General features: G+C 41.0%; 1 protein-coding gene across 7 annotated transcripts in view; it reads right to left on the reverse strand.

Annotated features, from left to right (window-relative positions):
* The window catches only part of sptan1 (spectrin alpha, non-erythrocytic 1), a 307,457-nt gene that overhangs the window by 48,504 nt on the left and 243,640 nt on the right, over positions 1 to 15,313 (reverse strand). For all 7 annotated transcript variants that reach the window (XM_077498154.1, XM_077498152.1, XM_077498151.1 and 4 more), the window contains one exon: positions 2,227 to 2,423. In XM_077498154.1, the coding sequence (XP_077354280.1) occupies positions 2,227 to 2,423 (197 nt within the window). The remainder of the gene's footprint in view (positions 1 to 2,226; positions 2,424 to 15,313) is intronic.

The following is a 15,313-nucleotide window of genomic DNA, read 5'->3' on the forward strand; positions in this document are numbered from 1 at the left end:
AGAAGAAGAATAAGAAGAATTCCTTCAGGAACAATAGGGACCTCGCAGCGGTCGCTGCTCGGGCCCTAATAAAAAGAAGAAGAAGAATAATAAGAATTCCTTCAGGAACAATAGGGACCTCGCAGCGGTCGCTGCTCGGGCCCTAATAATAAGAATTCCTTCAGGAACAATAGGGACCTCGCAGCGGTCGCTGCTCGGGCCCTAATTATACTCCCTTCCCCTATTGCGTTTCACACACTCTTATATTGACGTTAATTCTACACAAGTACACACACAGAGACGCTATGCGGTCAGAATGACATCAAATGACCCATGTTATGTTTCTTTGTGTTGCAGATGTGAACTTTATGTGCTTAGTTTAAAAAAAAAAAAAAGATGAATATAACTCCAAAACCATTTAGTTCAGCTGAGTAGAGAAATCCTAGTTTTAACCAAATGATTATATGATGATGTTACTAGCTGTGTGAAACTTACCAAAATTAATATGTGCTTATGGAAGAAGGACTTTCGCAAATCTTGCTCAAATATTAAGTTATTTGTACTTCAAAATTGCCTTTCTGACCTCGAAGGCAGAACTTGGTTCTTTCTCACGAGAGAGTTGGAGTCTGATGACGTGTGGCTACATTTGAGTTCCGCCATGTTCCTTCGGCCCCTGTTTAAAAGGCTGGCGCGAAAAGGACTCGTCCCTTTTTTTTTTTTTTTTTTTTTTAAGCATTTCATTCCTGACTCCTTGGTGGTTTTTCGACCGCGTAGCTTTTTCTTCTCTTGCAGCCACAGTTTCAGACTCTGCTTTGCAACCTTTTTCTTTCTTTCTTTCTGTGTTCCACTGGAATTCGCAGCTACGCGGCTTCAGCCAAGCAACCAGCCTCATAACTTCCACGGCAAAGTGGAACATCACTTGCGCGCCAGCCGTCCATCTCCCACACCCAGCCAGCATGGATCACGCACAAGACTTCATGTCAACTCCCCCGCCCGAGCCCTCGGCTGAGCTGCTAACTCCTTCAAAAATGTGTCTCGCCACCCCTGAGACCGGGATTGTCCAACAGTGGACTTCACCGCAGAGGCGAAAACCCAGCCGCTCGCGTGCAGGACTTTGGCTGGACGCACAAACCGTGGAAACCCCGCCGGCTGTGTCCCAATTCGTGGAAGGGTGGATTAGTTTTAGAGGCTACGACGGCGGCGGCATCTATATGACGATAAGTAATAACGAGCAATAATCATTTCGTTTGTCTTAATCTTCATTAATGAAATGGAACGACACAACTTATGGCCACTTACACACCAATTTTGCCTCAAAATATAGGACAACTGACATTTATGAGCCGCTGCCGCACTCTTGCGTGAACATTACACTCAGTTTACAAAACGCGCGACAGTACGGCAGCCGCAAAGTCATAACTCACAACAGTGAAGTGTTGTTTTCAAACCAAGCAAACCGACCATCCTCGAATGCAGCATAAGGCTGAGTTGAATTCAGTTTTTTTTTTATTGCCAAGCTTGGTAATGTTGACTGTCACCAAGTTTAAATAAACAATGCACTTTACACATGATCCTTTTAGATTGATAGATTCTTCTATTGATAGATATTTTGAGAGATATTTTGCTTAGTTTTCACTGAACCCGTACAATATTGCTCTTATATCATTATCAGGCTTGCAGTAGAATAACACAAAATTACATCATAAGTAGGTAGTATACAAGTAAATAAAAGTAATAATTGATTAATAAGAAATAGGGAAGTGAATACTTGGAAGTAAATTAGGATCAATAAAATAAATTGCATTATGAAGATGCTATAAAACATGATAACGATAACGATGCAAAGTCTCATGCTGAGTCAAAGACCAAAAGAATAGAGATGTCTGACAAAAACCATGAGATATGAAATTTTGTCCGAACTGTACGGCCTTAAATCCAACCAGCGAAGGAAGGCAACTGCTCGCCGCTCGAAGATAAAAGGGGGCTGGGTCACAGAGTCATTCCTTCGGACATATAATTACCTGCAGAAATGGCGTTTGGCTTTGTTGCTAATGCTAATGCTAACACCATTGTTTTAGTTTGTCTTTTAGATTTCATGATGAACTGCCGCTTTTAAGTGACAAAATATATTTCTGAGCACTTTTGGCTTCACAATGTCACGGTACAGCCTGAAGAACATTAGATTTAGGTTAAAGGAGTGTGCCCCCACAAAAAAAAAAATTCTTTCTGCAGCCGGGTCTGGTTTACCTTGCTTGTATCTGTTGCTCCAGGTTATGCTGCATCCTCATTCCCAGCTGGTCCAGTTGATCCCATTGCTGAGCCAGACCCACTGTGCTGTGCTCTGTGTATTTGTTGTCCAAGATCAGTGCTTCCTCCATGGCGGCACCCAAGTCTTCAATCTTCTTCAGCTGGCTGCGCATGGCTCGGATCTCCTGGTGTTTTCGCTACACAAACACACACACAGACACACACGGTGTTCGTCATCTTCCCTTCAACGTGTACCTTTTGTTACTCTCCCGGCCGTTACCCGTAGCGGCTCATAGCGAATGTGCGTATTGTGTGCCAGACTGCCTGCATATCCATTGAGAATGACCAGTGGAGTTAGACAGTTAGCTTAGCAATGCATGCATTGCTACTCGTAGTCGTCTAGCCGAGCGGCGCCTTAAGCGGCCACTTCCAGTCAACATACAATGCAGTGCATTGCGTTCTAAATAAAATGATGAAAACGTTCAATTTCATCAGATTTCATTATGTTTCATTGTAATTTCATGCGCAATGAGCCCATTTAAAAGAGAGACAATGCTGCCAACTGCTGGCCATAGTGAGTTTTTGGATTCCACAAATCATTGACCAGGCAGCGCGTGCTGCACTTACATGTTGAACTGCCCATTGATAAAAACAAACAAACAAAAAAAAAACGTTTATGGCGGCATACATTGTGATTTTACTAATCGTTAAACGTTTTTGGCTGTCAAAGAGCTAATAATAACTAGACTAAGTGCAATTTCTGAAGAAATTGCGTGGGAATGCTGAAAGTTGAATGCTAATAGCTGAATGCTAAGCTGAATGCTAATAGCAGAATGCTAAAGAAGGAAAAAAAATTATATGAAAATTACAAAGTAATTAACTATTAATTACTAGTAGTAGTAGAAGAAGAAACAGTATTACTAGTAGTAGTATTACTAGTAATTATTTAGTAACTTGTAGTTAAATAAATGCAAACCCATTTCACTTAATTTGCTCACTTTAGTACCTGCAACTTGCGTGAAGTCGAGCTGCATCAGGCTGCTGCGTTGCTATGCTAGCAGGAAACAGGAAGTGACCTAATTGAGCTCTAGAAATTAAACATGTAAATTTTACCCTTTTAATTTTACTTGCAACTAATTATTATAAACAATATAGTCCGACAAATTACACAAAGATAATAGGAAAATAAAAACAATGCGCATAAACAATGCACCATACTAAACATTCAGTTACAATTAGTGAAACAACAGCTCCTCCTACTGGCGAAACAAAATTATAGTCATTCAAATAACATTTAATCGAATGGAGGTGAAACAATTGAACAATGACCATTTCTGAAATTAGAGTTGGGGAAAAAAAATAATTTAATTAGAATATAGCTAAATGTTATCATTACTAACATTCTCGGTTGAAACGGGCAAAAAAAAGAGCTTGTTTTCAACATGGCCTTGGCTGATTGCTCATACTCTGCTGCCACCTGCTGGCCGTTTTCAAAACCTAAACATGAAATTATGACAAGAGCAAATGGCTGTTGTCAAGAGATTTTAGTTTTAACTAAAAAAAAAGAAAAGAAAAAAGAAAAAAAAAGAAGAAGCATGTACAGTCAGAGGTGGGATTTGAACCCACTACCTCCTGGTTACTGGACAAAAAACGTAACCACTCGACCACCACAGATCCAGTAAAAGCTGTGACATTATTTTTATTATTTTAAACTTCCTCATGCTATTTTTTATTTTTTTTTTAAGTTTGCTGTTTGTGTTTTAACATTTTCAATGTATGTTCCTTTAGTAAATTTTGTAACCTACCTTTGTTTTCTTTTCTTTTCTTTACTCTGACTGTTAACGCCTGTGTTTGCTGATGCTGTGTGGTCTTTCCTTGTGTAAAGCACCTTGAGTTGCCTTGTGTATGAAATGTGCTACACAAATAAACTTGCCTTGCCTTGAATATAGAACGGATAATATAAAACAAAATTTAACTAGAGCTGTGAGCAGCTATAAAGGGCCCTCGCAGCCCGGGCCACGTTGGGGTACTTGCACGTTGGGGTACTGGCACATTGGAAGCAGAATTTCTTTGAAAATGCCATGATAAACATTTACATGTGGATTTTGTTTTTGCCAGGTGTGATGAATGTGTCAAGCTCAATGGGTTTTGGTGATTGTTAAGATCTGCAAAAATCAACGTCCTTTTTTATTTTTAGGCAATGAGTTGCCCTTATTGGTATTTTGTGTAAATGTATATATAAACATCGCTCGTACTCATTGCACATTTGTTGCTTTTATTGTCCATAGAGGCGATAAAAAAAAAATGAAACAAAATAAAATAGTACATATGTTTGGATGGGTCTGATACCAGTGAACATTTTGAGTGGTGGAAAGTAAAAGAATATTCATAAATGACTTAGTTATCACACAATGAGTTTACAATTTTTGTAGAAATACCGTAAGTGAGGCATTTATTTATTTTTTTTATGCTCAAGGACTAGGTGGCGCTGTATTCATAACTGAATTTTGTCAGAGATACCTTCAAGCCTTGATGATAAATATACATTTCAAGTATGGGATTTTTTGGAGCATGTACTTGGGAGTTATTAAAGCATATCCTTCATTCACGATATTGCTTTTAATGTCCATAGAGGCTATCAATAATCAATAAAACTAAATAACAAAAATACGTATGTTTGGTTAGGTCTGATGCCAGTGAACATTTTGAGTGGTGGAAAGTAAAAGAATATTCATAAATGACTTAGTTATAACACTTAGATTGAGATTACATTTTTTGTAAAAATACCGTAAGTGGGGTATTATTATTTTTTTTATGCCTCTAGGGCTAGGTGGCGCTGCATATCTAACTGAATGTTGTCAGAGAGATACCTTCAGGCCTTGCCTATAAACAGACATGTCAAGTTTGGGATTTTTTGGAGCATGTACCGGGGAGTTATTAAGCATATCCTTTTTCATTGCAAAATACAAATTTTGATGCCTCGCCCTCATCATATAGTATTTCGAAAAGTCAAGATTTTTCCCACTGTCGTTGGCTCAGGTCTTGACATGGTCCAGGTCAAGTCTGAAGTCAGTCGGATGAAACGTGTAGGAGAAGTGGGCAAAAGTATGCCCCCTGTAAATGTGCTAAAATCGTAAAAAATGGGACATTAAAAAATTCGTAGCTCGCTTCCTGTTCATTTTGGCACATGGGTCCAAGAGACTTTTTTCGTAGGTCTTGGGCTCCCTCATACACCTAAAAATTTCTAAAGATCTTGCTTAAACGTACAAGCGGGGCTGCTTAGATAAAGATTTCTAGGGGGCGCTATCGAGTCTTTTTTGTAAAAATAGCACTATACATGATAATATATTACTCATTTTACCAGGCCAGATGTGTGTGCCAAGTTTCATGAGTTTCTGTGCATGTTTAGACCCTCAAAACTGGCGTTGTTTTCTTGGCGAACAGTGCTTAGCCACGCCCACAGCGTTTCGCGAAAACTCACAAACTTCGTGTTGTGACATCATGAAGGCCGAAACCCTCTTCTGAGCAAATATGAGATAGGTCCAGTTCACGTGTTTGAAGAAAAACATTGAAGAAAATTGGTAAGAAAAAAAATTGCCACTAGGTGGCGCTATAAGTAAGATGAAATATAAGTTCATAGATGTCTTAAGGGCTGGACTCTCATCAAATTTTGAGAAGATAGGATCATCTGGGTCAAGTTAAAGCAACTTTTATTGTCACGAAAAATCTTCAGATTTTGTGGCACCGTCACGGCCACGCCCTTTGGTGAAAAGTTACAGTATTCGGTGTGGGGCATGATCAACATCTTAAGGCTTTTCTGACCAATTTTCAACTGGATCCCTTCAACGAGCTCGGCACAGTAGCTAAAAACGGAAAGTATGACATTTATTGTCACCACTAGGTGGCTCTAAATGTATAACTGAATTTTATTATATAGATGTTTTCAGGCCGTGACTATTAAGTTGCATGAGAAGTTTGAGATTTTTTGGAGCTTGTACATGGGAGTTATTAAGCATTTTGTTTTTCTGGACAAATGAAATTTGAAAGGCAATTTTTGATGCCCCGCCCCCGTCATATAGTATTTCGAATAGTCAAGATATTTTGCCCAGTTGTTGTCTCAGGTCTTGAGATGATACATGCCAAGTTTGAAGTCAATTGTATGAAAAATGTTTGCAAAGGGGGAAAAAGCATGACCACCGTGAATCTGCCAAAATGGGCCAAAATTGGACATTCAAAAATTCATAGCTCACTTCCTGTACATTTGAGGAAATGGCTTCCACTGACGTTTTTGTGCGTCTCGGGGTGCTACACGTGCCTGCCAATTTTCCTAGCTCTAGGTCAAACGGGCCGGGATTGGTTTTTATTTTTCTACGCTAGGTGGCGCTATAGAGTCGTGTTGTTATGACAACTTCATAATATCAAATTTTTCGCCGGACCCGAAGAGATTGCAAAGTTTGGTGAGTTTTCGTAAATGTTTAGGCCCTCAAAAATGCCATCGTTTGCGGAGAATGAAGAAGAAGAAGAAGAAGAAGAAGAAGAAGAAAGAAGAAGAAGAAAGAAGAAGAAGAAAGAAGAAAGAAGAAGAAGAAAGAAGAAAGAAGAAGAAAGAAGAAAGAAGAAGAAGAAGAAGAAAGAAGAAGAAGAAGAAAGAAGAAGAAGAAGAAAGAAGAAAGAAGAAGAAGAAAGAAGAAGAAGAAGAAGAAAGAAGAAGAAGAAAGAAGAAGAAGAAGAAAGAAGAAGAAGAAGAAGAAAGAAGAAGAAGAAAGAAGAAGAAGAAGAAGAAGAAAGAAGAAGAAGAAGAAAGAAGAAGAAAGAAGAAGAAAGAAGAAAGAAGAAAGAAGAAAGAAGAAGAAGAAAGAAGAAAGAAGAAGAAGAAAGAAGAAGAAGAAAGAAGAAAGAAGAAGAAGAAAGAAGAAGAAGAAAGAAGAAGAAGAAAGAAGAAGAAGAAGAAGAAGAAAAGAAGAAGAAGAAAGAAGAAGAAGAAGAAAGAAGAAGAAGAAGAAAGAAGAAGAAGAAGAAGAAAGAAGAAGAAGAAGAAGAAAGAAGAAGAAAGAAGAAGAAAGAAGAAGAAGAAGAAAGAAGAAGAAGAAGAAAGAAGAAGAAGAAGAAAGAAGAAGAAGAAGAAAGAAGAAGAAGAAGAAAGAAGAAGAAAGAAGAAGAAGAAGAAGAAAGAAGAAGAAGAAGAAGAAAGAAGAAGAAGAAGAAGAAAGAAGAAGAAGAAGAAAGAAGAAGAAGAAGAAAGAAGAAGAAGAAGAAAGAAGAAGAAGAAGAAAGAAGAAGAAGAAGAAGAAAGAAGAAGAAGAAGAAGAAAGAAGAAGAAGAAGAAGAAAGAAGAAGAAAGAAGAAGAAGAAGAAGAAAGAAGAAAGAAGAAAGAAGAAGAAAGAAGAAGAAGAAAGAAGAAGAAGAAAGAAGAAGAAGAAAGAAGAAGAAGAAAGAAGAAGAAAGAAAGAAGAAAGAAGAAGAAGAAAGAAGAAGAAAGAAGAAGAAAGAAAGAAGAAAGAAGAAAGAAGAAAGAAGAAAGAAGAAGAAAGAAGAAGAAAGAAGAAGAAAGAAAGAAGAAGAAGAAAGAAGAAGAAAGAAGAAGAAAGAAAGAAGAAAGAAGAAAGAAGAAAGAAGAAGAAGAAGAAGAAGAAGAAGAAGAAGAAGAATTCTTACAAAAAAAGAGGGACCTCGCAGCGGCAGCTGCTCGGGCCCTAATAATAATAACTAGAGCTGCGAGCAGCTATAAATGGCCCTCGCAGCCCGGGCCACGTTGGGGTACTTGCACGTTGGGGTACTCGCACATTGGGGTACTGGCACATTAGGAGCAAAATTTCTTTAAACATGGCATGATAAAACCTTTACATGTGGATTTTTTTTGCCAGGTGTGATGTGTGTGTCAAGCTCAATGGGTTTTGGTGATTGTTAAGATCTGCAAAAATCAGCGTCCTTTTTTATTTTTTGGGAATGAGTTGACCTGATTGGTATTTTTTGCAAAAGTATATATACCCATCATCGCTCGTACTCATTGCACGATGATTTTTTTTTTTTTTTTTTATTGTCCATAGAGGCTATCAAAAATAAATAAAACAAAATAAAAAAGTAGATATGTTTGGATCGGTCTGATACCAGTGAACATCTTGAGTAGTGGAAAGTAAAAGAATATTCATAAATGACTTAATTATCACACTTACACTCAGTGTACATTTTTTTGTAAAAATACCCTAAGTGTGTTTTTTTTTTTTTATGCCTCAAGGACTAGGTGGCGCTGTATTTATAACTGAATTTTGTCATAGAGATACCTTCAGGCCTTGATTATAAATATACATGCCAAGTTTGGGATTATTTTGAAGCATGTACCGGGGAGTTATTAAGCATATCCTTCATTCACGATACTGCTTTTAACGTCCATAGAGGCTATCAAAAATAAATAAAACTAAATAAAAAATAAATATGTTTGGATAGGTCTGATGCCAGTGAACATTTTGAGTGGTGGAAAGTAAAAGAATATTCATAAATGACTTAGTTATCACACTGAGAATGAGTTTACAATTTTTGTAAAAATACCGTAAGTGGGGTAATTTTTTTTCACGCCTCAAGGGCTAGGTGGCGCTGCATATATAACTGAATATTGTCATAGAGATACCTTCAGGCCTTGACTCTAAACATACATGTCAAGTTTGGGATTCCTTGGAGCATGTACCGGGGAGTTATTAAGCGTATCATTTTTCAGTGCGAAACACAAATTTTGATGCCCCGCCCTCATCATACAGTATTTCGAAAAGTCAAGATTTTTCCCCCTGTTGTTGGCTCAGGTCTTGACATGGTCCAGGTGAAGTCTTTTTTTTTTTTTTTTTTTTTTTTGAAGAGCTCAGAATTGTTCATTCGGTCGTCTTACCGATTCAACGTCTTGTCATCATTGCTCTTTTCTTTTTTTTTTTTTTTTTTTTTTTTTTTTTTTTTTTTCTTTTTTTTTGTGTGTGTGTGTATGTGTGCGTGCGTTTGCGTGCGTGCGTTTGCGTGCGTGCGTGCGTGCGTTTGCGTGTGTGCGTTTGCGTGCGTTTGCGTGCGTGCGTGTGCGTGCGTGCAAATACTTATAAATTTATACTCATTCATTCACCTAAAACCTTATAAATATCCCATTACCCTTCGCCTTAACCAGGTACTTCAGAATCTTGCCAGAGTCGTGAGATTTAAATGGTCAGGAGACCAGAGAAAAGGTCAGAAAAAAAAAGAAATAAAGAGAAAAGAAAGGTAAATCAAAGTGACATCCAGCACCGACCAAACACTTCCTGCCTTCCCCATGATTACAAAATCAAAGTCTTACGCCAACCCCGGAAGCCTCTAAATTCCAGCAAATTTAGCGAGATCTCAAGAGCCCAGAGGAAAAACTAAAGAGAGGAAGGAGGGAAGGATCGATAAGGCAGAGTGAGATCAATAGAAGCCAGTACATCCAATCCATCAAAGTGAAGTCCAGCACCAACAAGACCCCTCCTGCGTGGTTACAAAACCGGAGTCTTATGCCAACCCCAGAAACCTCATACTTCTAATAAATTAAGATCTCAAGTGACCAGAGGAAAAACTAAAGAGAGGAAGGAGGGAAGGATAGATAAAGCAAAGTGAGAACCACAGACACCAGCACCAACTGATTCAAGGGGCTGTGGGAGGGAGAGGGTACTTCTGTTGAGTTTCAGTAGATGCTGGTGCGACGGATCTGGCATGCATAAGGACCACCACCAAAGAAAGAAGCCGTCAACCGCGGTCCAGCAAAGCGAGCACCCCCCCCCCCCCCCGGAATCCCCAGGCCGCGGCAGCACCAAGGCCACCCCCAAGCCACCCGAGCGGACACCGGTCGGCGAGCCGACCCAGACACCCGGAACACCCCCGCCCCAGCCCCGGCCCACACCCCCGAGCCCAAGGCCGCAGAACGAGGCCCAGCGGGCCCCCACAGCGCCCCACCGGTCCCCAGCCCCCATCCCCCCACGATCCCCCCGCACCCCACCCAAACCCGCCATCCACCACGACCCAGGCCCCACCACCCCCGACCCCCAAACCCCCGAACACACCCCGACCCCCAGCACCCAACCCCCCACCCACCCATACCTCCACCCCCCCCCCAAACAAGCCGCCCCCCCCCCGACGGCCGCCACCCCCCCCCCCCGCGAACCCGGCCCCCCGCGAGAACCCCCCACCCCCCCCCCCGGAAACCGGCACCGGGCAGCAGCGCAGAGAGGGAAGATGTGCCCACCCCACCTCCAGCCGCGCGAGATTTGCACAGCGGCGGGAGGGGGGAAGCAGAGGAGGAAGCACCAGGGGAAAGGCGGAACACCAGAACACCGAGCCCGGTGGGGAGAGGCCCCGGTCGTCACGCCAGAGTACAAGTGACACCTAACCCTGTTACTGAGTCCGCCAGCTCGCCGACTGGCGAGCTCTACCCTTACACCGTGAATGTGGCCCCACCCAGTGTATATACAAGTGTGTGCGTGTGGTGCATTAAAATTGGGAGCAGGTGAGTCGGAGCAGAGGGAAAAAATTTCCCCTATTCCGACCCACCCGTATCCCCCCCCAAAAAATGAATATGTATATGTGTGGTGCATTAAAAAAGGGAATGGAGGGACAAAGTGGTGGGGCAGGGACACAAATGGGGGGGACCACAGCGCTGCCAGGCACTGCAGTCCATCCCCTCTGATGGCTCCCCGCCCCAACTCACCCATCCCCTTGGACGTGAGGTGCATTAAAATTGGAGGGGAGTTGAAGGGTGAAGACGGTGTTTCCACCCTTCCCCACCCCACCAAGAAATGTGTTGTGTGCCCTATGTGTATATTTACAAAGTGTATAGTGCAAGCTAGTGAAGTGAGTAAGAGGAGCGACCAGCGGGGCCTCACCCAACCCGGCGGATGTAGGTGGCACGCCCGCCCCCCAGCACCCCCACCCCCTGCCGCCCCCCACCTCATCCACCCGGCACCACAATGGGCGGACAGCCAGCGCAGCAGGGCTACCGGACAGCCCACCGGCCACCGGAGCCCGCCCGGGGCGCCAGGAGTTATACCGGAGTGGGGCAGGCCCCAAACCCTCGCCCGGCCCCCGGAGCCCGACGCCCGGGCCGGGGAGGGAGCCCCAGGCCCAGGGAGAGGGAGGGGGAGGGGCCGCAGGGCAGACAGGGAAGGGGGGGGGGCGGGGGAAGCGGGGAGAAGACGACAAGAAGGCGAAAGGGCGGCTGCAGGGCAGGAGGCGGGGGGGGGGAGAGGAGGAGGGAGGGCGACAAGGGAAAAGGGACCGGGAGGCAGAGGAGGATGGGCGGGAGGAGGCGAGGAGGGAGAGGCGACGGGGGGGAGGAAGGGGGAGGGGAGAGGGAACCACGGGGCACACCGGAGGCCCACCCACCCCGAACCGCGCCGCCGGGCACGGAGCAGCGGACCGCGCCGGGACGGCACCGCCCCGGGCACCAGGGGAAGCACCCCAACACCGCACCCCACAGGGGGCCCAGGGAGCGGCCAAGACGCAACCGCCACCGAGCAGACAACGGGGGGGGGGGGGGGGGGGGCAGAACCACCCCCGCCCGACCACAGGGGACGGCGTCAAGAAAATTGACTAATTAGCATGCAGTAACACCAAGTGTTGATGCTTAGTGCCCACTAGAAATAGATCTTAAGGAGTTATTGAGTATAGTGTCGTATAGTGTGGTATGCTCGAGCCCACTAGCAGCAACTAGGTTCCTGACTATATAAAAATAAAAACAATCAGATACAAAATACCAAATACAGGAGCAGCGAAAACAGAAGTTGTAACGATGTGGTGGCTCTCGTTAACAGGCAGAATCTTGGCAGGATTAAGTTGCCAAATTGAGATTAAAATATTCTATGTACATAGACCATATTTGTTTAAATCTTGATACTTGATTTTTATTTAAGGCAGAGATTTTTTCCATTGAGATATAATTTATTAGTAAGTTTAACCAGTGGTCGATATTTAGAGATTGTTTATTTTTCCAATTGACAAGGATTATTTTTTTAGCAATAGTAAGGGCTATAAATATAGATTGAGATTGTTTACATGGTAGCTCAGTTATTGTTAAGTCACCTAGTAAACACAGTCTTGGAGATAAAGGAAGCCTACAGTTTAATATATCAGCGAGCTTTTCCAAGATTTTAGTCCAGAAATGCAGCACTGGAGTACATGACCATAAAGCATGAAGATAAGTATCGGCAGTGTTTTGTGAGCACTGGAGACAAATGTCGGAGTCAGAGAGTCCCATTTTTTTCATCATATATTGTGTAATATATGTTCTATGAAGTATCTTATATTGGATAAGTTGCAAATTTGTCTGTTTGGTCATTTTAAATACATTTTCACAGATTTGGGTCCAAAAGTCTGGTTCCGGAACTATAGACAAGTCTTTTTCCCATTTTAAAGTCGGTAAATACGTTTTATTTGTGTATAAAAATAACTTATATATTTTTGATATTTTCTTTATTGTTGTTGGAGAAAGCTTTATAATATCTTTAGCTAAGACAGGCAGTTGGAGCGTATCCTGAAGTGTTGGGATTTGTTTCTTAACCATATTTTTAACTTGCAGATAATGTAAGAAATTTCCCTTTTTTATTTCATATTTCTGGACCAAGTTTGTATACGATATAAACTTATTATCTGAGAAAAGATGATGAAGGTGTGTAATTCCTTTCTGCTCCCATAGGCTTAAATGGAACGACTGATTATTAAGTTGAAAGTCGGGGTTATGCCAAATGGGAGAGAGCCCACAGGGCGCCAATTGGGAGTTTGTAATTTCTAATGCCTTCCACCAGGCAGTCAGGGTGGCGGCTATCATTGGGTTTTTAAAACAATTATGTCGTCTTATTGATTTTGTAATAAAGAGTAAATCTGACAGTCTAAGATTATTACAATCCTTCTGCTCCAATTCCAACCAACAGTTAGTATCTCTGTTGGGTTGTGTCCATAGCACAAGATATTGTAGTTGATTAGCTAGATAATAGTACATAAAGTTTGGTGCCTCTAAACCTCCTTTAGATTTACTTTCCTGAAGAGTAGATAGACTAATTTTGGCTTTTTTTTTATTCCAATAGAATTTTATGATAGCAGAGTCCAGCGATTGGAACCAGTTAGACGTAGGTTTAAATGGAATCATTGAAAATAAATAATTAATCTTTGGTAAAACTTTCATTTTTATAGTAGCTATCCGTCCTATTAAAGAGATCGGAAGATTATTCCAGCGCTCCAGGTCACTACGGATACTATCCAATAATGGTGAAAAATTTAAAGAAGTTAATTCAGTTAACTTAGGTGAAATTTTAACACCTAAGTATTTTAAATTACCTGTAGGAAAGGAGTAGTGTGGATCCTGACTTGTAGGATTCCATGAATTTTCTGTAATAGGTAATAATGTTGATTTTGTCCAGTTAATAGAGTAATCTGATAAGTGAGAGAATTTAGTTATTAATTTAAATGCTTCCCCTAGCGAGATAGCAGGTTCTTCTAAATAGAGTAATATATCATCGGCATATAGATTAATTTTATGTTCTATTGTCCCGGAGTGGATTCCTTGGATCCGTCTATCCTGACGTATAGCTAATGCAAGCGGCTCAATAAATATAGCAAATAATAAAGGAGAAATTGGGCACCCTTGTCTTGTTCCCCTTTGTAAAGTAAAACTCTGTGATGTAATCCCATTAGTAGTAACTGTAGCTTTAGGAGAATCATATAATATTGAGACCCATTGAATGAATGACTCCCCGAAGCCGAATTTATTTAAGACAGCAAAGAGGAAGGACCAGTTAACTTTATCGAATGCTTTTTCTGCATCCAGCGAAATAACAACTGCCTTTTTATCATACCGCTGTGACATACTAATCAAGTTAAAGAGTCTCCTAATATTATTAGTAGAATGACGACCTTTAATAAAACCTGTTTGATCACTATGAATAATTGTCGAGATTACCGTCTCTAATCGAGATGCCAAGGCCTTAGCGATAATTTTAATATCGGTATTAATTAGTGATATCGGTCGGTAACTTGACGGGAGGGTAGGGTCTTTTTCTGGCTTTAATAAAAGTTTAATTGCTGCTATATTCATATCTTGACGTATATCACCTTTACTTTTAATTTCAGTTACTACTCTTAGAAATAATGGAGCAAACATTAACCAGAAATGTTTAAAAAATATAGCCGGAAAGCCGTCTGGACCAGGTGCTCTGCCATTAGGCATACTGTCTAAAGCACGATACAACTCATCTATAGTAAGCGGGGTATCGAGAATATCTTTATGTTCAATAGATAACTGAGGTATATTTAAGCTGTTTAGGAATTCCTCAATATATTCAGGGTTAGGTCTATTAATTTCTGTGTATAGATTTCGATAATAGTTATAAAAAATATGGTTAATTTCTTCTGGTGATTGTGTGCATTCACCATTTATATCTTTAATAGCCGTTATAAGAGATTTTTCCCGATTCCGTTGAAGTTGATTTGCCAGGAATTTACCTGATTTATTATTATGTTCAAAATTATTATATCTCAACTGTTGTATTATAAACTCTGTCTTTTTAGATAACATGTTATCTAACTGTATTTTTATATTCTGTAGTTCTATCCATATTTGATTATTTGGGTTTAATGCATATTCATCCGTTAGTTGTTTAATTTTATCTTCCAGGTATTTTTCTAATTTTTGATCCTGTTTCTTTTTATAAGTTGAATATGATATAATTTTCCCTCTAATTACCGCTTTCCCTGCTTCCCAGAGAAGAGATGGAGATATATTTGGAGAGTCATTTATTTCCAAAAAATCTGCCCACTCCCTTCTAATAATTTTATCAAACTCTACGTCTTTCAGTAATGAGATGTTAAAACGCCATATCGGGGGAGGTTTAAAGGTAGAGTCAATTTGTAGAGTGAGGGAGACTGGTGCATGATCACTTATAATTATAGAATGTATTTTTATAGCAGTTTTATCAACAATAGAATTATTTGTAAGGAAAAAATCAATTCTTGAGAATGATCGGTGCACAGCAGAGGAGAAAGTAAATTCCTTCTTAGTTGGGTTTTGAAGTCTCCAGCCATCGCTGAGGCCAAAATCCTCCATATATTCATCTA

This window comes from Festucalex cinctus, chromosome 15 (genome assembly GCF_051991245.1).
Source record: "Festucalex cinctus isolate MCC-2025b chromosome 15, RoL_Fcin_1.0, whole genome shotgun sequence".
In the NCBI taxonomy this organism is placed as follows: Eukaryota; Metazoa; Chordata; class Actinopteri; order Syngnathiformes; family Syngnathidae; genus Festucalex; species Festucalex cinctus.